General features: G+C 37.2%; 1 protein-coding gene across 1 annotated transcript in view; it reads right to left on the reverse strand.

Moving 5' to 3' along the window:
* Positions 1-1,695: 1,695 nt before the first annotated feature.
* The window catches only part of LOC104287505 (phosphatidylinositol 3,4,5-trisphosphate-dependent Rac exchanger 2 protein-like), a gene marked incomplete at its 5' end in the record, with an annotated part of 76,535 nt that continues 55,470 nt past the window's right edge, over positions 1,696-22,760 (reverse strand). The window contains 3 exons of the mRNA XM_009886221.1: positions 1,696-1,741; positions 6,277-6,344; positions 13,121-13,223. Coding sequence (XP_009884523.1) covers positions 1,696-1,741; positions 6,277-6,344; positions 13,121-13,223 — 217 coding nt within the window. The remainder of the gene's footprint in view (positions 1,742-6,276; positions 6,345-13,120; positions 13,224-22,760) is intronic.

A 22,760-nucleotide genomic window follows, 5' to 3' on the forward strand; every position in this document is an offset into this window, starting at 1 on the left:
AAGAGTGTAAAGTCCAAAGCACAAAGGAGAAATTGTTACTGAAGTGTTCATTACTGCATGTCTTTGTCACAGTTTAAGGCAAACATTCTATAATTAAAGTTGGACCAGTAACTGATATGACTACATAAATATATACATATTGAAACTCACATATATGCGCAGACATATATATCTGTGGATATATAAAAATATTTATTTTCTTAGCAAAGTTAAAGTCTGTGTAAAAACATTAAGAATACTGAAAAAGGCAGGAGCTCTAATTCCTCCTTTGGAGAAAAGTAACAAGTCCCCTAGATATCTGTTATAAAAAACACTCTCTGCAAGAGTGCAGCTCATTTTGAATTCTCACGTTGTGGATTAATATATTTGCTGAAGATTTCATAAATAATTAGATAATCTGCAACAATTACGTTGTGAGGTTTGATTGCTACAGCATAACTATAGGCCACTGCTGTACAAAAAATAAATTTTATTCAGATAGTATATGTCCTGCTCTAATAGAACGTGTAGCTATTGCTACAAGTAGAAGTATTTCCGAATATAGTTTTTGTGTTAATGTGTTCGCATATGAAACCTCATTTGGGGGCATTTTCTCTAAAAATTCTTGGGCCAAAAAACCAGCCAAACGCAGATAAATTTTCCCCGGGCCCTCTAAATACTCAGTACAATTTCAAAATAAACCTGTAACAATTACCACTTCAAAGAACTGAAACGCTATACAAAACAAATCTGAAAAAATACGGGGAATGATAGCATAAAACATCAAACCTCCAAACTATGCTTCAACTTAAACCACAGGCATCTCCAGTTAAACATAGCAAAATTGTTTCATCCTCGCCTGATGCAGATTTGCTACTATAGTACTATACAAGAATATACACAACTCTGGAAAACTCCAAAATGTAGAGGCGCAATAATGTAAAACATCCATTAGACAGAGTCTGAAATTCAGTCTAACTATGGATGAAGATCAGACTTACCCTTCTTCTCCTTCATTATAATGGCAACCGAAAAAGGGCAAAACTTCACCTCATATGGCATACAGGTATTCCCTCTAAAGGACTATGACAACAGACTGCTTAAGACATGGATGAGTTTACTGATTACAAGCACACGTTCATAGCAGCAGTCTGCCTGCAACCCAATTCTGAGACGAGTTTTCCATCTTTAAACCTCAGTTACATTATATCCTTGAAACAGTAGTGTCCTGGTGACAAGAAAAAAGAGATTATCAGTGCAAAGGGCCCCATATGAAGTTCATGCTCCTTATCAAGCCTAGTTTATCCAGGCGTTTATTCCTTCCACAAGAACGCATTCTGTGTAGTGTACAAGTGAAGCCATTCTCTCTGAACAAGACATTTGTTTTCAAGCTGTTGGCAATACCTATCGTGTGGCTGAACAAGACACATCAGATGAATCCGATTCCAGTGTAAAATTCCCAAGGAAGATTCCCGTTCTACTAGTGTAAGGCTGGAGTGCACAGCTTCCAGAAATGCTTTTTGGAAGCCATTTTTCAATGCCAATAGAAAATATTCAGGGTATTTTCTTTCTTTATCCTGAGTAAACGGTTGTTGGTTGTTTTTTTTTTTATTTATCAAAGCCCCAGGCACATACTGCTATAGTGCAGTTAGATTTTGTCATATAGTTCCAGCATCCTAAAGGCCATTACTGGATTATTTTCTGAAGCAGTTCTCCTCATTCTTCTCCAACAGGTGGCGGTGGCTGGCATAGCTTGTATAATCTGACAATGACAAAAAATAAAGCAACTGTTATTCTGAGAGCTTGGTTATTGTTAAAATGGGTAAATTCAGGGAATAACAACTAAATTTAAGTCTTCCTCCACTGCAAAACAAGAGGTACTGAATTCAGTTTAATAACATAGGTATAAAACCAGTAAAATCTTATTCATGAGCATGAATGTTTACACTGAAAGCAGTATTATTAAAATACACATCTATAAGCAATCTTATAAACACTTTCCAGTTTAGTCAAGTTTTCATATTTCTGCACTGAAGACCCTGTTCTGGAGGTCTCCACTAAGCCTCCACTCATCCAATTACCAGTTGTTGCTCTGAATTTCTAAATTGGAAAAGCTGCTTGGTCAATGCAATTGCCTCCATTTTCGTTTTGTTTTGGCAGAGTCAGACCTCACTCTAACACAGTTTCCTACAAAACCGATGCTCTTTGAAGAACCAAAGACAGATGTCAGACATGTGACACATCAGCATGAAGACTTTAAACTCTCTCCCCACCGTTGCTACACACGTGAAGTAAAGACCAGTAAGATATGGTTCAAATAACTACGTCAGTACAGGTTGAAATAGCCACTCCTTCATTTATAAAGGCTTCTGAATTTCCCTTCAACCCTTTTGCACGGACTTAGTTATTAGTAAGTGTTTGAAACTTTACCCTAATGTTAGGAATACTGAAAAAAAAAAAAAGGAGGGGGGGGGCAATCACTCTGACCTCAGGCTGTCTGTTCCGTATGTCCAGCATACAGTATATCCCCTGCAACCGCAGCAACTAGAACCAGCAATAGACATGATCTCATTTGGAGATTACATATTTTCCTTAGGGAAAGCATATCATCGAAGGAATAGTAAAGAGAAGAGACCGAGTATGGCATGGCAAGGAGAAAAAGCAAGAGAAGCCAAAAACGAGTGACAATGACACAGCATGTGCATTAATACCTAACATGAAGAATCTCTAATATTAAAACACCAAAGCAATAGAAATAGCAGGTTTGGTAGGTCTGGGTACAGGCAGGGTGGTGAATCATCCAGTGGCTTGGGGGCTAGGGATATTTAAGATGCTCAGACTATCTGAGTTTTTCAAGTATAATTTGCAAAGTTGCCTGCTAAACATCGCATTAATTTATATGACTCCATTTTAACTAATCATAAATTTCAAAATCACACTACAAATCAACACACAAAACAAAAATCTGTAAATGTGGCTGGGCTCCCCTAACAACTCAAGATCAATGGGCTGGTGCCTTCTTGGCGTGATACTCTGCTACTGAAATTATGTGAGACACAGTATGCATGGCCGCCCCTGTGAGTATTGAAAGCCTCTTCAACATCTAGGCACATCCTGTTAGAAAAAACATCCTGTGGCTACGTGAAAGCAGAGCAAGACAGCTGCTGTTCTCTCATTTCAGTTCCCTCCGTAGTTAAAACCCATGGGACACTGACAACACACAATGGCCATGAGTTAAATAACTTTTCTCTGAATCTCACTGGCAGTGATCATCAAGCGGAGTATTGTTTCTGGATGGTAAGAACAAGGAGCATCAGCCAAACAGCAATTGCAAACCTGCTTTCAAACCTCCATCATAATGTGTTCTGAAGATCATTGGGTTCTTCCACATTGTCATCTGGCAGATTCAGAAACATGACCACTTAAGGTCACATTGTCAGCCACCAATGTATTTGTTAGGAGCCATATATAAGCCAACACATTATCTCATATTTGTATACCAATGAGAGAATAAGATGGCCTGATCTTTATATAAAAAGTATGCAGAGAAAAATAAGCAGGGGATATTTGCATTATTTGATTCTGCTGGTGTCATAAGACAGTAATATTCAAAGCTGGCAAAAGACAGATAAAATTACTGTCAGAATCTCATCCAAGTGCCCTGGTTTCAGCTGAGAAAGAGTTAATTTTCTCTGCTGTGTTTTCAGATTTGTTATGGAAGGAATGTCAATAGCACATAATTGTTTTAGTTGCTGTTAAGTGATGTTTATACTAGTCAAGGACTTTTTTCAGCTTCCCATGGAAGCTGAGAAGAAGCATAGACAGAACAATAGAATGGCCAGTGGAATATCCGTACTATAGGCATCATGCTCGGTTTATAAATAGGGGTTGGTGAGGGGGAGGGGGCAGGGAATCTGCAATCTCTGCTCGGGTCAGGCAACCAATTCACCAGGCAGTGAGACCAACTTGTGTCTTGTATATTCTTGTACCCTTGTTATTATTGTTATTTTCCTTTTCCATTATTGTTCTATTAAACTGTCTTTATCTCAGCCCATGAGGGTCTTATTTTTCCTCCTTTCACCTCCTTTTCTCCCTCTTCTCCCTACCCTTCTTAGGGAAAAAGAGGGGGTGAGCGAGAGGCTCTGTGATCCTAGTTGCTAGCTAGGATTAAACCATGACACTAAATAATTGCAGTGGGGTTAGTTCTTCATGATGTTTTAGCAAAATCTAATTTCTATGGAACATAGAACAGTGCAGAAAAACTCAGCCCCAAGTACCAAGGTCTGTTTCAGGTTAAAATGGTAATCATTAAGGTTACTTGTCTTCAGAGCAAGTGATGTAGGAGAATTCTGAAGCAAACGAACAAGGCTGCATAAATCTCGAAGGAGCTATACTTGCTGAAGATGGTATGGAGAAGAAACAGCCTGTTCTGGGTCAATATATATGGAACAACTATTTGAGATGGTACAAACAGATCAGCTGAGAAAAGACAGAAAACAGTGCAACGGCAGAGAACTGAGAACACTGTCAAGTGATGTTAAATGGAGCCAAATGTAAAGGTAAAATTATTTTCAAAGGCAAAGAACTAAGAACCCACAGTATCATTTACTTACACATCAAAACTATCACTCCTGCTGACGACTATTCTGACTTATGTGACTTATCTCTCTAACGGTACACCAAATGCCCCAAACACGGAGGTCAACGAGACATCACTGTTGCTGCTGACTGGCAAATGTGTTGCATATATCTGTCTATCCTACGTTGTAGAAGCCACCTCATAATTTTCCTTCAGCTTTTCATTGCTATGTTGTGGGAGTGTCAGCTGGAAAGAGGGAATCTTTTCTCAACTGATGCAATGCCAAAAAATATCTCACGGCTCAGTTTTTCTTTTTAAGAACTTAGATTTTTCCCTTATCACAAAAGCTCTGAATCTAGACACATGCTCTGTCATTTAAAGGTGGAGAAGTTTGGTTTGCAGCAATTCTTTGGCTGTCTCCAGAATTAAGTCATGAAGGAGGAGTTCATTTTAGGCCAAAACCATACCGTTCAAAACATGAAAAGGCTTCTCACAGCTTTTACTGTAATAAAATGTTGATTTACTGCCTTATCTTCCCACAATGCAAGACAGTTGGTCAGACAATTTTGGTCTCACCTGCTGGTAAGGGCAATGACTTCTTTGCTGATGAGTTTACTCTAGAATCAGTACTTTTGCTGGATCTTACTTAATCTCCTTTACGGAGCAAGCAAGACGCATATGTGCTCCAACAAATGCTGCTCCTCAGCAACTGAACAGCAGCTGCTACTCAGATTTACTCATACCTTGTACACTTAAGGTACACTCCTTTTCTAGAATCAGATCAAGTACATGCACAGAACAATGTGCAGTGATTTGTTACAAACAAATTATGACCAGTAGCCTGAGTCCCTGCTGGGAGGAAATGGGACATCTGAGAAAAGGGAAGCAAACTGCGCAAGAAGAAAAAGGTCCTGAGTATTACTGGTCAGAATCCAGAAGACAGTCTTTCTGTGAGGCTATGGATAGCGTGTGTTCATTCACATGGTTACCTCTATCAGGTATTACTAATTCATTGTTTCCTTACTAAAATTTAAACACAACAGTGGGTCTGTTATGTATTTCACATACCTGTTTAGCTCATTCAATGTGTTGTCATTAGTCTACAAAAAACATTATGTTTTAAATTGGTAAAAAAAAGTTTAAACTAGAGCTGGATTAATAAAATCGCTTTAAGATAAAATTAAGAACATTGTTGTGTGCTTAAGAAACATTTCAGGTACCTGCAATCCATCACAGCATTAAAAAGCTGGATAAATATAGAACAGTTGCATTTTTCATTCTAATGGATGTTTCAGAAAGAGACAAAGAAAGACTACATCATCTCTAAAAGCAACTAGGACATGATTTTCTGAGATATTGCAGTACAGTATTTCATTAAAATGGGGTTATGGATTTAGTTATGAGTATTTCCTCAAAACCACAAAACATCACAAGTGATGAAGGACTTACTCCGGTGTTTTTATAATTAACATGAACTAGGTTTTATTTTTCAAAAACAGGCACATTTTGAAGTGCTACGTAGCCTGAATTTCTGCAAGTAATTACTTTAAGTAAAACTGTATGGCTAAGAACGTAATTGAATTCATGTACATTAAAAGCCAAATCTTACAAATTAGTGCACAATACAGTCAATATTTATTGTTAGCTCTTGAGCAGCTACGACAGAATTTGGCACAAACTAGATAAAATCATGGTCTAGAACACAAACAATCAGTTACCTTGGGACAGACTGTGGCGTTCGATCCCTCACCCCTAAATTCTTGGCTGTGTTTTGTACTCTTGCACCCTGTGAAAGAAAAACAACAATTTTGTTTCATTTATTCCAACACGAGTTAGAAAGTTTTCTAAACTTTCTAGACGACCATAACTATCGGGTTATAATTAATTAATATGTATGCTCCATGTCCCGAAACAACTCCCCTCTTCTAAGGTGGGGAACAAGTTGAAGCAGTATATTAATTCTCAGCTTTGAGAAATATGCAAAAAGAGACAAAATCTCTCCACTTGTTATGAAATAAATGCATACATATATATCTTACTAACATAAAAGACTTAATAAAAAAATAACATTTAAGGTTTAAAACAATCCAAACACATCGTTTCAGTTTGTTTGATTTTTCTCACCATTCTTTGTAGAAGGCATGGGTAACAAAGATCTTTTCTGAAATGTCACTTATTTCCTATGAATTTCTGAACAAACAAATATTATACATTATTTCCTATGAATAGCTTTCTAGTGAAATTTAGAAAAATGGCCTAAACTGAGGCACTAAATTAGGATTAGAAAAAAACGCAGGTCCTGATCTTCCTTTATAATCACAGAATCACAAAAAAAAATCAGGTTGGAAGGGACCTCCTGAGATTGTTTAGTCCAACAACGCCGCTTAAAGCAGGACCAACTAGAAAAGTTGGTCTGTCTGTACTTCAACCGATCCTTTGAAAAACAATAATGACAGTACTTTTGTCTCACTAACTCATCCAGTAAGGAGGAAGTTGATAAAAGATGCACAATGTTCATATACCACGATAGGGAAAAATGCAGACTCTTCTGCAAACAAACTAGCTTAGACACGTGAAAAACTTAGCAAAATTTGGTTTTAAATGATGAGGTCTAGCTTTTAAAGTACAGTTTCATTAATGTAAAGTAGTCATCACAAAGAAACATATCTGTTAGAATTACAGGGTTTTTTATGTTTTCTAACATTTTAAAGGAGATGGAAACTACTTGTTCTCTCTAGAATACAAACACCGACTCTCCCTTTATTTGTCCTTCCGTACTACCTAAATTCAGGACAAAATAACAGAGAACAAAAAAGGTGTAATCTCAGCATTCTTACAGTGAGATACTACATTGGTATGAAACATCAACAATAATTTACATTCCAAACAGAGCTGCAATGGCAGCTGCACATGATAGAAAAATGAGGTATAATCATTGATTCAATACGTAGAATAAGATTAGACTTTGCATTTGACTGAAATCTGATACGTAGGTAATTGAGAAGGTGTTAGTTCACTGTTACAGGCTCAAACAAAAGATGAAAAAAGCTGGCTGGTTACACACAGGTAGGTTCTCAGGGTTTATGTAAATCAACACATGCCACAAAAAAATACTCTGTCCTCGTATTTCTTTTAGGAAAAAAAAATAGTGTTAAAGATAGAGAAAATAACTGGAGTACCTACAAAACTGAAGGCAGAATATAAAAGTGATTTTACTAGTTTTACATCTAGCTCAGTAAGCTTGTCTCCAACAGCTGCAAAAGATACATGACTACAGACCATGAAAAAATGTCTTTCCCCAGAAACTCCTTCAGAATTCAATCATTAGTCACTCAATACTTCCTCTGTTCAGCAACAAAAATATATTTAATTGATTTCAGTGATTCTATTCTATTCTTTCCCATCTCATCTTGAACCCAAGAATAACTTACATCACTAACCTCCTTGTGGAAAGAGATCCACGTCTTGGGTACAATCTTAGCTTGCTGTGTCAAGAACCACTATTTTAATTTGGTTTGAATCTGCTACTTTCGTTTGATGCCTTTAGTTCTGCACTGGTGAGGACAATGGTCAGTCCCTAACATGCCACATGTTCTTTAGACCTTTGTCATATCCTGCTTCACTCATGAAGCTAAACCATCTTAGATTATTTTGTCTCTCTGTCTGTCCTGTCTATAAACCCTTCCAAACTGTTGATCATTTTTTCTGATTTTCCATTATGGTATATCCTTAGGGGAGAGATCAGAACATCAGATAGTTCAAAATGAAGAGTCATTACAGCAGGATTTCTACTTTGTCATCTATTCTTGCCTAAACTTTTATAACTTCTGATTCGCTTTATTAGTAGCTACTGAGAATTGAGCTGATGTTTTCTATCATATCCTGAGGTCTTGAACATGAGATGTAATGGCAAACTCACAGTCAGGTATTGTGAATGTGAACTTAGGGTTTGTTTTTCCCCATGTGCATCGCTTAAGAGTTATCTCCACTGATTTTCACCTGCCATTTTATTGCTCAATCATGAAGTCCTGTAAGATTCTTTTATAATTCTTCATAGTTACTTCTCATCTTTAAAAAAATTTGAAAAGAGTTCAGAAGAGAATAAGGAGAATGATTAGGTAAGAAAATACAACTGAAAAAAGAAAGATCAGATTAACTGATTTTCTTCTATCTACAAAAGTGATGACTTATCAGGAAAATGATAATCAAATTGGGAACAGACTTTTTAGTAGGGCCTGTAGCAACAGGATAAAGGATAATGGTTTTAGACTAAAAGAAGGTAGATTCAGACTAGATATAAGGAAGAAATTTTTTTACGATGAGGGTAGTGAAACACTGGAACAAGTTGCCCAGAGAAGTTGTAGATGCCCTGTCTCTGGAAACATCCAAAATACTAGAAGTCTACTGCTAAAAAGGGAGTAAAATCTGTTCTCTAAACCTACAGTATACTGGACAGAAAACACAAGACTTAAATTGAAGGAAAAAAAAATCCAACCAAGACTCAAACAAGGCACTAAGTAGAACATCCTAATGAAAAGGTTAAGAAAACTCTGGAACAGACCACTTGGGAAGCACTGTACAGGAGTCTCCACTACTGGAGGTTTAAGAACACATACGACAATTGTCTGTCATGAATTACGTAAGGATGGCTATTCCGGTGTTGGTTACAAAGTTAGACATGTTGAGTCCAGACCTTCATCACCTTCAGTGTCCTTTCCTCAGTGCCATTTTCTAAAATTTTATAATAAAGAAACCCCACCATGACAGACTGCTGAGATTGGCAAATGATTAACATAACTGAGAGCCAGAATATACATAGTCACAAGAAAACGATCTATATTAATCACATGTAGATACTGAACGTCAGTGCTGTGACTACCTCTGAGAACAAAACTAGCCTATTTTTACTTGCATCACTCACTAGACAAATTAATTTTAGTATCTTGCTCACATAATAAATCAAATGCGTTGATTTAAAAAGGAGTCTAGCTTTATACAACCATGTAATTTATTGTTTAGCAGGAGAACAAATTAGACCAACCTTACAACCACCAGCTTCTTATTTCGTTTGAGGAAAAGCCCCCAAGAATTACTAGCGACTTGCCACATGACATCTGTTTGTCTCTACTGAGCACAATTATACCACTTCTATTTCAATATACTGTTAATTTATACGTCTCCAATATTATTCTTAAAGCCACAGTCCTGTAAATATTGACACTGTCCATCTCACATAGGCATCAGGGATAGTTGTGCTATGTGGCTCCAGAATGCTTCCCTCTGTGTACCAGTAGTGCCAGAGCACTGGTGAAAGATGCCAGCAGCTCTGAGGAGACACCACCATCAATCTGGACTCTTATACATGAGCTAATATTCTCATTGCCATGAGAAAAATGATAGGTTTATTTTCAAGCTACACACTAATTTAAGGATAGCAAGAACGAGTCACATAAAGAAAACAGATTCTCTTTATGCCCTGCTTGAAGAGCTCTAAATCAGTACAATTCTTATGAGAATTATTCAAAGTGCAGTGCTGTTGTTATACTCATGAAAAGGCATGGAAAAATGATTACTCACTTAAAATACAACACAAATTCTCTCCTAGTCTTTTCTGTTTATCAGCCTTTCAGTCACCTTTCTTCCTCAGAGCCCTGTGCCCTCCTGCAGCTCCTTTCCCAGTCCTCTGTCCTCTCCACACTTTACTTCATCCTGAAGACAGACTCCTGTCAGGATGCTTTACATAGTATTTTGTGCATACAGATGTTTATGTGAATAAACATACATGAGTAAATAAAGTTACTAAAAGATAATTGGGACGTTTTGTCAAAATTTTTATTTTAGAAATTAGTCCAGACTAGATTAGCAGGTGAAAAAACAGAAACTGCTTAGCTAAAAGCATCTCACAGACCCAAGTTCATACCAGCTCTCACAAGCTGGTCTCTTGTTTAGTTCTCGCAGAACAGGTCCTTGCGAATACCTAATTATAACTGACAGGGCAATTACTTTGTCAATTGTTCCAACAATACAGTGGGGGCTATTATAAGTCTTGTTAAACATGATCATGACCTCACTCAATTGAAAAGAAAAGAAAAGAACCCCTTCCTGAGGTCACCCATTAAATGTCCCAGTGTCCAGACACCCAGTCAGGTGTCTCCAGTTACTCAGTACTGGTGCCCCAAGCTGGAAGAGGCATCAGCTTCAAGTAAAGACAATTTCCCCTTCTGGAAAGCTGACACTGCTAGGAGCCAACATTGCTGACTTCTAAATAACAGATGGAAGAGATGTATTTTCATTTGCACCTCCCTGTGCCTAATCTCTTAATTCCACAAAAGATTCAGGGTGTAAACGGGCAAACAAAGTTTTTGTTTAGTTGTTTATTTTTATATTAAACCAGGTAAAAGACATATGTATTGCCCTTAACTAAATGTTCTGCATCAAACCCCAAGAAGCCTTCCCCCACCCCCGGCTCCAAGTTTTATGGCCTGCATTATGCTCCCCACGGTTAAATCCTACAGATAATTTAAACATCAAATCCGGAACAGGTTTCTAGAAAATACCATAGTGCGTTGTTGAAATTACTCTAAAACATTTAGAATTTAATGGAGGGTTATATTTCTACTGCAGAACTCCAAGACTGATTTAAAATTACAACAAAAGATTATTACTCTATTAAATGCCGTAGTGGTTTCCTGCAAGAGGAAAAATGTGTGAAAAAAGTCTGGCTTGATATACTAGCAGACTTTTTTGCAGTGTCTGTGGGTGGTATTGAGATATCGGTATCTTTAACAGCCATTGATCACCAGCTGTTTTACTTCAGAGAATGTAGCCCCACTGCAGACTTCTTTCTATATCTCTGTTTAAGCAAGTACAGTTACAGCTGCTCAAACCCATGCCAGTTACTTTCATTTTGTTTTTCATTTAATAAACTGCAGAAATGAATCAGCATTTTTGAAAACGGTCTAGAACGGTACATTGAAAACGTGCCCTTTGACAGAACATATCCTTCAAGCAGACATACACAAAACTCTACATCCACATTTTTTGATTGCAAAACACCCAGATCTGCCTATTGTCTAGAACTTCAGGAGCAGACATATCAATGTATACATGCAAGTTTATCCTTATACAGCAGTAGTTTTTCTTTTCAAGTCAAGTTAAAGCTGTAACTCCTGAGCAGACCTACATGATCTGATTCAAGAACCTTGAGGGTTTTTACTCACCACAGAAACTGAATTTATGCAAAGAATAAATTCAAAGTCCAATATGAAAATGAATGAGACTAATTACTCTGATGTATCCATGTTAGGCAGCAGCACTTACATATAATCCATCAGAATCTATGGCTTGAGAATATCTACACAATTGCTTTTACAGACTAAAGGTTTGATCTAGCATATGCATTTTTTGTCTACTGCAAGTTAGAAGTAAAGTACAGCTGTTTAATAATTTTCATAACTAAACTGTGAATGCTGCACAGAATATGTAGCAGAATTAATGAAAATAATAAAATTAGATGCAAATTAAAAACCAGAAATTATGAATCTTGTCTTATCTGTGATTAATGGTTCCAATATTTAATTATCTTATTTTCACTTCAAGATTGAGTGCATCCTGTGTCTTGTTTATGCCTTTGTCATAAGGCTTAAAGCTACCACAGGCTGGGATGTATGTTCCATCTGTACACAGAGTGATTAAGCCCCTGCTCAACCTCTCTTTGATCAACTGAATAATTTGAGCTCTTTAATCTTCACTTCATAAGCCTTGCCTAACAACCTCTGGATCATTCGTGCTCCTCCTTTGAACTCTTTCCAAGATTCCAAACATCCTTTTGAAAGCATTTATCTGATAACAAGATATTGTAGGAAAAGTTGTGCCAATATGGTAGAGTCTATCCCCCATTTTCAGCTGACATTGCCTTTTAATCCAGTATTTTTTGTCATACCTCGGCACTAGGAGTTCATGTTGAGGTGGTTATCTATCCACAACAGCCTCTAAATCCTAATATTCTATTATGACCAAAGAATGAAAAACACTATTTCAAAATAAGCACATTGCCCTCAGGAATCTTGCCTGCAAAGTTAAGAACCACAGTTATTTATTTCTCCCCTTCCTTCCTACACTTCCCCTTCATTCAGTACATGAGTCACTTTTTATTAACAATAGTTAAAAATCTTAAGTTATTTTTACGAATAATATATATTAAAATAAAGATTGACTTACTCAACAGACTATTCTGAAGTAAGGTGATACCACAGCACTTACTATACAAAAATCACTAAGTAAAATCTGTAGAAATTATGATCCATTTACACATACAGAGAAAGCAAGCATCTGGTTCAAAACAGCCTGTTCCATTATTTTAAAGGAAACAAACCCTTTCAGTCAACAATAAAGGAAGAGAATTAAAAAAACCGAACTAAATACCCAGACTGAGAAAACCTCACACACACATTACACAACATTAAGATGGAGGTTAAAAGATGCTTGGCCAATTCGTTCTTGTTCGATGATAACACACCTTGCTAGGAAACATCAAGGTCTTACCCACAGCGAGCATCGTACCTGTTTGCGCATGACATCTGTAGCTTGCATGATATAGCGAGGAGGTAGCCCATGGCTGCGAGCCAGAATGATTGCCTGCTCCAGGGTAACACTCAGAGTGCAGCTGCAATGGAAGACAGAAGTCAGCTATCTGCTAGCAGTGATTTCCTTAAAATAATTGCTTTTAGATCAACTATCTTTTTTAAAAGAGTTATAAATAAAAAGATCACATAGTAGACCTGCCCCCTATCCCTCCCTCACCCATGCAGGCATTAGCCTGAACACTAAAATGTTTCTTAATTAGAAAGAGTTTGAGTGTAAGAAGTGTTCCTGCTGTCTTACATCCAAAGCTATTTAACATCCACAAAACAATAAAACCACAACCCAGCTATGGATTGGCAAGCGCATGAGAGAGTGACAACCCACGGATAAGGATTTTTTCGTAACTGTATAAATTCAGGTGGTTTCTGCACACTGTATATCTCTCACCCTCCACTGTTAATGCAGACCATAGCTTTGGTACCAGGATCCTGACCTCTTGCTATTAATTTAGCTTGGTTATTCTCATGGCACATCAGTGCAGTTCAGTCCAAAATTAAGAGATATTTACTCCTTTCAAAAAAGAAAATAAATAAATAGGGCATTCCTTCAAATAAACTGTCCTCTCCTACTTTGCCAATCTTTTTCAAGTAAACGCTTGAGGACAAAAACTGATCATGGTACCACATCCTAATGAAAAGGCTGTAATGGCTTTGTCAGAGGAACCAGGAAAGTTTCAGAGCTAGATATCTTTCTGTAGGACAGCCTGTCATTGCACCAGACAAGAAGTAGTAGGAAAAGTCACTTTGGACATGCCATCGGATTTCAGTTGTCATGGCAAGGATGAGGATAGATAGATGGTTTCTCATACAATCAAGACCAAAGCTGTAGAAGGCTCACACATAAAGGCAACAAAACTCAGTAGAAACAGGTACTTTTTTAAAAGCACAACGTTTGAGGGTTGCTATCATCCAAGAGGTGAGAGTGGCTGCATTTTGCACCAATAAGCTGCTAGATGATTTTTCTGTTTGCAACCGACGTACTGTGACAATCAAATCTCTTCAGCCAGAAAGATGCGGTGCACAGAAAATGATCCTACCTCAGCAGAACCTGACAAAAGTTGCATATTTCAAATTCAAATAATAGAACTAAGGCACATGGTTAAAACATACTTTTGAGTAGACTTCTGGCAAAATCCTGACCAAAAGATTCTGCATAGCTTATATTATGCACACAGAACAGACAATATGTTTCAATCAAACATTCATCTTGCTGAGCAGAAGATCTGTAGGAGGAAAAATGTGTCTGCACTGATTTTCTTACTGAAAAAAAACCTCTACCCTGACATGTTTTAAATACCGCTTAAGTAAATTTATGGACTGTAAAAAGTTTCACAGTGGTGAGCGCAGAAGATATTAAATTTGATCTGTAGCTTTATTAATGGCCTTCCATTAAAAATTTATAAGCTAAGTGATTTTCCTTGGTAATGAAATAATTTTTATTCCCCAGTTTCTTGTATACACTGACCTCAGAGTTAAGCTGAAGGAAAAATCTATTGATCTGTTGTGTTATATGTTTGATTAAGGTGGATAGTAGTTAAATATTAGACTAGAAATTCTAAACATTGTGTTTTCATCTTGTCTTTGAAAGGTGAAATATTGCACAGATAGAGCACATGCTCATAATATTTACCAGCACCAAAATCTAAACATCTGACCTTCAGGACCAGACTGCAAAGGAAGCTTTGTCCCACTGACAAGGGGAAAAAGGAAAAGTATCTGAAATCTAATTTGACAGGTGTAAACTAAGCCAGAGAAAAAGGTTAGAATGTCTCTCTGTAGGTATAACAGAGGTTAATGGGCTCCAAGCACAGCTTTCAACCAACCAGTTACTAAGACAACTTTCCCAGAAATCCCCTCTTCCTGGAACTCACAATTCTGAAAGAACAGAAGAATCATATTCTACATGTGTGAATCAAAACAAACAAGAGAACCTCCTAAATGAAGGTCAGTTTCAAGAATTAGGTTCAAGCACTAATCTTGTGATCAGAAAAGACTGCCAAACTGCTCACTATCCAAAATCTGATGAAATAGCTGGTGATGACGGACATTAAGTGCCGTCTACATTTTGACAATGCCAACTGTGACTGAGAAATAAGGTTACCAAATGTGTCGATAAAGACACAACCAGAGAGGGAAAAGCAGAGACAAAAAGCAAAATAGCATAAAGAAGATTTCTTTAATAGGCTGCTATGAAGGTAGGCAACAACTACAGTACAATCCTGAAACATATAGGCTAAAATCTCACGTCAAAGCATAAAATAAAAGTAATTCTAAGCATAGTATTTTTAATGTATCCTAGGAAATTAGTAGTGAAGACACTCAAGATGACAGCAGTGATGATGTTAACTATTATCACACCTCTTTAATAAAACATTTTACATTCAAGGTGAAGTCCTACAGTAATGCTGGTTAGATACATCCACTGTTTCTTTTTAAAAAACCCATTCTTACTCATCAATGTATGTTAAAAAAGGTTAAAATAGCATCAGTGGCATGACTGCATTTCAATATACTATATCATTAGTGATGCACTTTAATATTGCTAGATTTTGTGTTTTTCTTAAGGCATGTAAAAGATCTGATCAATGGTGGAATTAAATATAAATTATTGTTTATGGCTTTTGTCATGTACTTATGAAATAAGGTTACTACTTTCTAAATACAAAACTCAACAACACTCAAGTAGCTTCATTTTGGCTGAATACTGAATCAATGAGATGGCATCCTCTAATAAAACTAATCATATAAACCTTCCATGGCAATATGCTGAACTGACTCATTAGTAAACATGCATTTACATGCTGGTGCTTTCTCTCAGCTCGTCAAATATAGTTTTTTGAATTGCTACATGTTTGTTATCACGAATCAAACTGCCCTGGAAACCAGCTGTGCAAGAAACAAATGCACACACAAAAGATCAGATGGTAACAGGGAAAAGTTGTAACTGGAGGTACCTAAGCAATAGGAATGCCAAGCACAGAGCGATCAACCAAATACAAATTTAAACCAATACAACTTGTAGAATTTCATGAAACAATATGAAAGCTGGAAACTCCTCATATGGTAAGACTGTTCTGGTGGTCTGAGCAAGGTTCAATATCAAGGATTGTCAGCAAATATGTGCAATATGTAACAATCCATCTTCTCCTCCATTTTAAGCGCTGATGAACAGATGGTATTAAAGTTTACAAAGAAATTTGGAAGTAGTTCTGACCCCTGAAAGTATCTGCTCGTTTGGATGCAATCACCCGAGACAAACCAAACAAGGAAAATATTAGGGCAAAAACTCCTTCAGTGCTCTCATAACATTCTGTTATGGGAAGCATAAATCCCAAATCCATGTATTTTACAGTGTAAACAAATCAAAATCTGTTCTCACTCCCTCTCTTTTCCTCTCATCCCTTCTTTTATGCCAGAAAAACAAAAGACCCAAATTCATCATTTCAGAATTTATGTCAGTTAGAATCACAAATTCCCTGCCTTGACAGATTACAGCAGCAAGGCAGCACAGACATTTGGCTTTTCCAGCACAACTGGGCTGAGAATTCCTCATTTCACCCATTTGGTTTCCAAGAAACAGAAGGGGCTGCAGCTGCTCCCAGCCCTTGTCTCTTATCCCCAGACTCTCATCAGTCATGACAGTATTGATGTGAAGATTAAACATAAACTTTCAAACATCTTCTGGATCAGACCATCCTGAACAAAAGAGGTTAAATCATTTTCTGTCACCTATAGTCCATTTGTTTCTGACTGGATGTGATTTTTACTAAAGGGCAGTAAAATCGGCTGGACAGACATACATCTGCAATGAAAAATGGAGTTGTGAAAGAGGATAATAGATTGAAATTCTCAAAGAAATGGATTATTTCATGACAGCTTGTTTAATGTCACCTGAAAGGAAAAATAATTTGAGTTCATATACACTACCTACAGAGCTGCCACTCAGCAAACTGTATATCTATGTTACCAGAGTAAAAAGAATCGAAATCATTCAGTTCATTCTCAGGTTTCAATTAGGATTCCAGCCATCCTACATCCAAAGATGCATCAAAACATCGCTTAGGAAAATGCCCTGAATAGAAAAGATGAGGTGAAACAAATTGGTTTAGTAGTTACCACAGTCAGAGATGTCGAAATGAATTATGTCCTGGCTACGTGAATAGGAAAAAAAAAAATGAAATGGATGCATGTATGCTTAGTCTAATTAAAATCTAAAGCTTCTACTTAATATGTAATTTAATGCCATCGTTATTATTTTAATTACTCTTCTTTCCATACATCATAAGCTAATCATACCTACATTTGACCACCTTTTAAACCAATTACACTATAAGTATTCATTTGTTTCTGTTGTCATTTGAATTAATGCTTATAGAGCTGCTATTTTTATGTCAGTGTATGCAGCAATTAAAAACTTTAGTACTAAAGTAACTCACTTTGGAGTAAAAATTTTTTGGGGTATTTCTCTCTGATTACTAGTGATTGCTGGGTAATATGTATTGATTCTGGTGACAAACCCAAATAAGAAAACAGGCCATGATACATCTAAAAAGGAGGGAAAACCTTCTTCAGGACTAAAAGGAATAAGCATAAAAAGTGTAGACAGGTCTAATAGAAGATTCTCCCACCATTTCGAAGCTGTTCTCATTGTGGGAATATGTCTCCATGCAAATAAAACTGAAGTTTGCTTTCTGTCTGTCCATATACTAAAACTTTGCTGAACATAATTTAATCTCACAGAGGGAGGGAAGTTGGGCCAGCCCATACGTATTAAAGAGGAAATGAGCAACAAGTTCATACATTAAACTACAATTTTGTATTTTACAATTACAGTAAAACTCTGCTGGAGTTCAGGACTCAGGTTTAGTCTCTTTATGGACCTTTGTGAAGCTGAGATGTTCCCAGTGTGGAAAGATTACTACTTTAAAATCAGTTTTGGACTGAACCCACCCACTGAAGGTTAGTCCAAGACTTCTGATACTTTTGCCAACATACAGCAAGCCATTACTTTGCACATGAAATATATGTATCCCATTACAGTGGTTCGCTAATCATAAGCAATGCTTCAAAAAGTGACTATCTGTGGAAGATATTACACCACCACACAGAAATGGATAGACGATGGTTAAGGGGACTTCTGCCTTTTATCCATTAAGCATCCGCACGCATAGGTTTCCTTCACGGGAGGCACCACTGTGATTACATAGTTCTGCAAACCTCAAATTAAATATATCCCAACTCCTGTATCAGGCATGCATCCACCATCCCACGACAGGATAGTCAAACCCAGCTCTACCAGGTATTTCCAAACACAAGCTACCAACAAAGTTCTGACTTGCTGAAGTAGATGGTATGAACTAATCAAGCTAGAGAATCAGTCTTGGGAGGTAAGTATACGTTAGCCGTATTTCAGACCCAACCTCGGTTAATGACCTTTTGTAGTTTAAAAATATAGTTTTAATCACTTTTATTAGATGTAATATTAGTAATTTTCAATCCTGAAGCATGAAACACGCAGTAGGTAATGATGACTTTATCTGTAGCTTATTTGGAAGACTACTATCATCCAATCTATTTACAGAAATAAAATGTGACCATTCTACCCTTTTCTAAAAACAGAGAGCTTTTCAAAGAATAATGAAAAACCCTAACAAAAACAGTGCTTCTTTTCACTGTACATCTGTCAGTGTTAAAAAACTGCACAGAGCATCTTTTCAGAAACATTCTTCCTGTAAGATCTTGCCACCTTTAATCAGCTGGAAATGTTGCAAGGAGGCACTTCCACCATTAAATATTCTTTGTTTGATGAAAGCACAGCATTTTCAAAAGATTCAAAGTATCCCATGTCTTTTGTTTGTTCATTCTCAGTCATACTTGCAAAAACAAACAAAAAAAATCTAAAGTCAACTGAAACCTCAGCTTCAGCCATTATCTCTTGTTCTGTGCAGAAAGTCTTTCACGTTAAAGGCTTCTTCCCATGTAAGCAGGCAAGCAGACCTGCTGGAAAATTGCAGTTTACTTCCTGTCTTATAATAGTTCAGGTTATTCACTTAAATCTTTTCCACCTCAGAATTTAAAGACTTGGATAAGTTTTTAATGTTAGATTATTCGATTATTCTATTTTTTTTTTTTGTAAGGTAGCAGTTTTTCTAAGGAAAAATCAGATTCTCCCGAAGACCTGGACTGCAGATAAAGTGATGCTGTGGGAACTGAAGCGTAAGAGGATAATTCTGTAGAGCAAGGTGATCGAGTTGTGTGTCAACCCTGCTACTAAATGTCTATCCTGGTCCATTATATTAAAAGGAATCCAAATAGAAAAAAAAGAACACCTTGAAATCCATACTAGTAACAAGTTGGATCCATCTTTTCTGTCTCAGTGCACTATATGCCCTTCTCTGCATTTTCAGACTGCATTTTAAACAAAACAGTCCCAGAATTTAAAACATGCAAGAGAACTCTAGGAATATAGTCCTTCACATACATATTAGAGATGACCAAAGCAAAAATGTACCAGGTTGCCCATGAAAGGTGAATACAGAACAAAATACAATTATCATCACTGTAGAAACAACCTATTTGTACTAAATGTCCTGTTTACATCATCTTAGGACACATTTTTGCATATTTAACAATTACATAACTGTTTTCAAATAGTAACCAGCACAGAATGAAATACTCTGCTATCCTAAATTATTTTAACATAACAAAAGTTTTTCTATGCCTCAGCAGGTAACATAACACAAAAATACACTAACTGTAGACAGGCATAGCAAAACTGCTATTTAAAAAAAGAAGGGAAACTTGACTAAGTGGGAAGGTAGTGGGAGTAAAAGCGCAATTGAGACCAGAAGGATGGAGAAGAGCAAGGATTAGTTTTTCAGTCTGTGCTGACCTCCTCCTCAAAGTAGTCCCATCGATCCCAGAAAACCTTCTTACTGTGGAGCTAATAGCCTAAGTACAGCTGCAAAACTTCAAGGGGACTTTTTTTTTTTTTTTGGTAGCACACAGTCATTGAGGTCAGAACTCAATTCCTACAGAAAATTTCTAAAATAATCTAAACCGAAGAATTCTTGCAATAGAACGTCTAAAATATAAATTCAGAGTACCTATGTTTCACCTTGTTTCATTTGATTCACAGAAAGGCAGTTGGCCGTGATGGACAGCTTATGGTGTTACTCTGCTTGGCTATGTGGAAGATGGAGCAGGTTTCGCTGGATTGCAGGAGCTGTGCCAGCTACAGGAGACAGCATAATCAACCCTTGGCAAAACCTGCCTCATCATTCAGCCGAGTGTCTGCCAGCCAGAACCCCACTGCTTGAAGGATGGTAACACTAAGGAGAGACTTTCTGGAGGGGAAATTAAAATTCAGAAAAGAAAATAAGACGGTGATTTTTCTGGGGTTCATCAAGATTACAAAAGACTTCTTTTCTCTCAGTCCTCCAGGAAATGCAAAATTTTAAATAAACTTGGCATTTGTTTCATTTGGATGCTTTAAATGATTCCTTTGAGCCTGTAAGGCCTATGGTCCCTGAATAGACTTCTGCAGCTGCTGCACCTAATTTCATTTTGGCATGGAAAGAGGCTAGGACATGTCTGTGCAGCGCAGCCTCGCTCTTCTCCCTCAAGCAGGAGCTAGCATCATGATTCAATAAAATTTAAAAGTGCCTTTCATCACCTATATTTGTACAGAGTGATTGCAACTTCAAACAGAACGAATACAAGTAAAGCAAGCAGAGCATTGTTTACAGGGTGACAGCTGATTGGCAGACAGAAATATCATTATGGATGACAAAAAAGAGAAAATAGAAATGCAAACTATTGATTTCTTGGACTAATTTAGAGCTCTGTTCCTGATGTTGATCAAGAAGGCGTGTTCGCTTATGATAATCCAAGGAGAGTTTGTAGTATTCACATGTCACTTAGGACAGTGAAGGTTAAAGGGACTTATTTTTCCCCATCCTTGTTTTTCTAGTGATCGAAATATATTTGAAAAGAACTGCTGTCTGAAATAGATATAGGATTTAAGGCTCTAATTTAAATTGGTAAACATATTGTCATAATAAAAATCAAAGCAAAGCAATCACCAGCAATTCAAAATCCCCAGCATTATCTTGGATATAGGGATGAAAATATGAACTCTGTCAAGCTGTTTTAGCCTAGTGCAGTGTAAAAAGCAATTTAATATGGATCACAGAGAAGTCAGAAACCAAGACACTGCTGATCCAGAGATCAGCAATCACTGTCAAAGCAGACAAAGCTGCTGTTTCATAGTTCTTGGCCTCTTCTGCATTGGACTGTCACCCAGCACCTCCCTCCCAAGCTATCTGGGATTTGCTTCTCGTTAGAAGAAGGGGTGGCAGTCACCCCATCACCACCACCCCCTGTCAATCCATGATGCTTAAGTTGAGAAAACATAGAAAGGGCTCTCCAGCCAGTTCATTTTGAGACAGATAAATTGAGTGAGGGAAGGTTCATATACATTTTGTTTAAAGTCTATTAAATATATCTAAATTCTGACAGATTAATGGTTTGCTCAGTTCCTACTCCCCATGAACAAAAGAAAGCTGCTCACCAGCAGAGCACCCTGTACTCTTCCACACCCTCTCAGAAATTCTCTCTCATTAGAGACCAATCATAGAAATTAGGCTAAAACGAGGGTTTGTGGGTTTTTTTTTTTTGAAAGAAAGCATACAGGGACCTTCCTCTGAGTTGATTATTTTTCATTTTTAAGCTGGCAAGACTAATAAGTGAAGAATATACTTTCAACGTTTAACCTGCAAGGACAATTCCCATCTTTCCCCCATCTGCTTGCCTAGTAGCATCTGTAGATAATTGCAGCTTTCAACTCATTTAGTATCTGTAGCACAGTGTTAAAAAACAGTTGTAAGTCCTTGGTCTGGGCCTACAAAATGTGGATTTCCGCAACTGATCGCAATCAAGCACTTCACAGCACTTAGTTTCTAAGAACACAGAAGACGAGACACACTGCTGAATACAACCAGAGAGAAATATCCTTTCTTAGTGCAAATCAGTAGTTTGACCTCTAAAGAACTAACTTACAAATTAAAGAGCGTTATTTTGCAAGATTATCTGCCCTGATTAAATATTATTCCAACAGACAGAAGAATTAACCCTTCAAGACTGCAGGCAACATGCAAAATCATCTATGTCTACAAGACTTGATCACATCCAGCATCTTATTCTTCTCTCTTCTGTTCTCCTCACAGGATTTCATGGTGCTGCAAGGGCAGTAGGTTCACAGAAACACAGCAGAATTTAGCAGTAGAAATGTTGGGAACAAAATTCACCCAGCAAACCTACTAGCCAGAGACAAAACAAGCTTTCCATCTGGGCAAAGGCAATTTCAGAATGCCAAAAAGCAGAGCCTACTTAGTGCTGGACTGTAGAGATGTGGCCTAAGGAGGCTGGAAAGAGAAAAAAGCACATAAAGTGACTTTATATGACTTTGAATTCTAAGGAAAAACTTCTTCATCCATCCAGTTTGTATGCACAACATTAACTTCAGAAAACTGTTGTTAAAAAAACTTCCTCAACTTTTA

This window comes from Charadrius vociferus, unplaced genomic scaffold (assembly GCF_000708025.1).
Source record: "Charadrius vociferus isolate BGI_N301 unplaced genomic scaffold, ASM70802v2 scaffold885, whole genome shotgun sequence".
Classification (NCBI taxonomy): domain Eukaryota; kingdom Metazoa; phylum Chordata; class Aves; order Charadriiformes; family Charadriidae; genus Charadrius; species Charadrius vociferus.